Source organism: Chrysochloris asiatica, unplaced genomic scaffold, assembly GCF_000296735.1.
Source record: "Chrysochloris asiatica unplaced genomic scaffold, ChrAsi1.0 scaffold00005, whole genome shotgun sequence".
NCBI lineage: Eukaryota > Metazoa > Chordata > Mammalia > Afrosoricida > Chrysochloridae > Chrysochloris > Chrysochloris asiatica.
The window spans coordinates 38,555,144-38,556,413 of record NW_006408523.1 but is presented as its reverse complement, the minus strand read 5'-3'; the positions used below and the strand labels follow the sequence as shown (position 1 = coordinate 38,556,413).

The following is a 1,270-nucleotide window of genomic DNA, read 5'->3' as shown; positions in this document are numbered from 1 at the left end:
CTCGATGGCACTTAACAACAACAGCCGCATAATAATAGGCAAATGGAGGGTGCCCATATTTTGTTTCAGCTTTTATCTTTCTTATATGAAACTCCTTTTCAAAATCTCATTCTGGGGACTTCTGTATAGTGTACCAGCCTTAGATGATACTTAAAATACCATTCTTTTTATGTAGATTAAAATAGCATAGGATTATAATAGTGATTTATATGTTATATAGGAGTACAGTAACAGTATTAGTCTTTTGTGGTATTTTATAATAAATAGCTTATTGTTTTGGCTATACAGAATTGATAAATGATATCAATTGATTTTAACAGTTATATTTTTTCCTCTCAGATTCAGATGTTTACAGTGAATTTTATCCTGTGCCACCTCCATATAGTGTTGCTACCTCTCTTCCGACATACGATGAAGCTGAGAAGGCTAAAGCTGCTGCAATGGCAGCTGCAGTAGCAGAAACATCTCAAAGAGTAAGAAAACTTAGTTTCTTTTAAAACTCTTATTTTTATTAATTAGCATATGCTTCATTTAATATAAAAAGTAGTTCTCTTCGTGTAAAATTGCATATGTGTGTGTACAGGTGTTTTAGTATGCATTCAGTTTCGGTGAAATCACTTTCCTATTTAAACTCCTCGTCTTCATTCCTTGCCTTCCTCATTTGCATTGATTTTCCCCTCCACCTTATCTTAGCGTATCATTACCCTGTTGTTAAGTGCCATGAAGTAGGTTCCAACTCAGTGACCCTACAAAGGGTTTCTGAGGAGCAGCTGGTGGGTTTGACCTGCTGACCTTTAGTTTGCAGTCCAGGGCTGATCCTACAGTGCCACACCAGGAACCCTTTCATCACTTAAGACTGTATAATTACTGTTCCTAATCCTTGACTTCAGGCATTTTACTGACCATCGCCTTCTGTCTTCTAACTCACTCATTAGTTAACCCACTAAACAGTTCTTCATTTGGTCCTAACCTCCATTGACTGTTAAACTCTCCATGTTTTCATTTTCCTCCTTTTATGGTTTAGATTCCATGGTTTATCACTAAAATTGTAAATAATCTTATTTTTCTATTAATGCTTTATATATTAGCATAAGCAGTTTAGTGAGTCTCTGAATGAACTCAAAAACCCAATCCAACCCACTGCCGTCTATTTGATTGTGACTCATAGGAACCCTGTGAAGAAAATGAAAACAAATCTACGAGAGCCAAAATATGATCTTGAATTTATCCCTCCTGAATTTAGAGATCATCTGAAGAACAGATTTGATGA

The 1,270-nt window shown here is 35.7% G+C and overlaps 1 protein-coding gene across 1 annotated transcript in view; it reads left to right on the top strand.

Moving 5' to 3' along the window:
- LOC102814489 (NEDD4 family-interacting protein 2-like) overlaps positions 1-1,270 on the top strand; it is a 152,611-nt gene that overhangs the window by 125,458 nt on the left and 25,883 nt on the right. Inside the window, exon 4 of the mRNA XM_006832068.1 lies at positions 340-473. Coding sequence (XP_006832131.1) covers positions 340-473 — 134 coding nt within the window. The remainder of the gene's footprint in view (positions 1-339; positions 474-1,270) is intronic.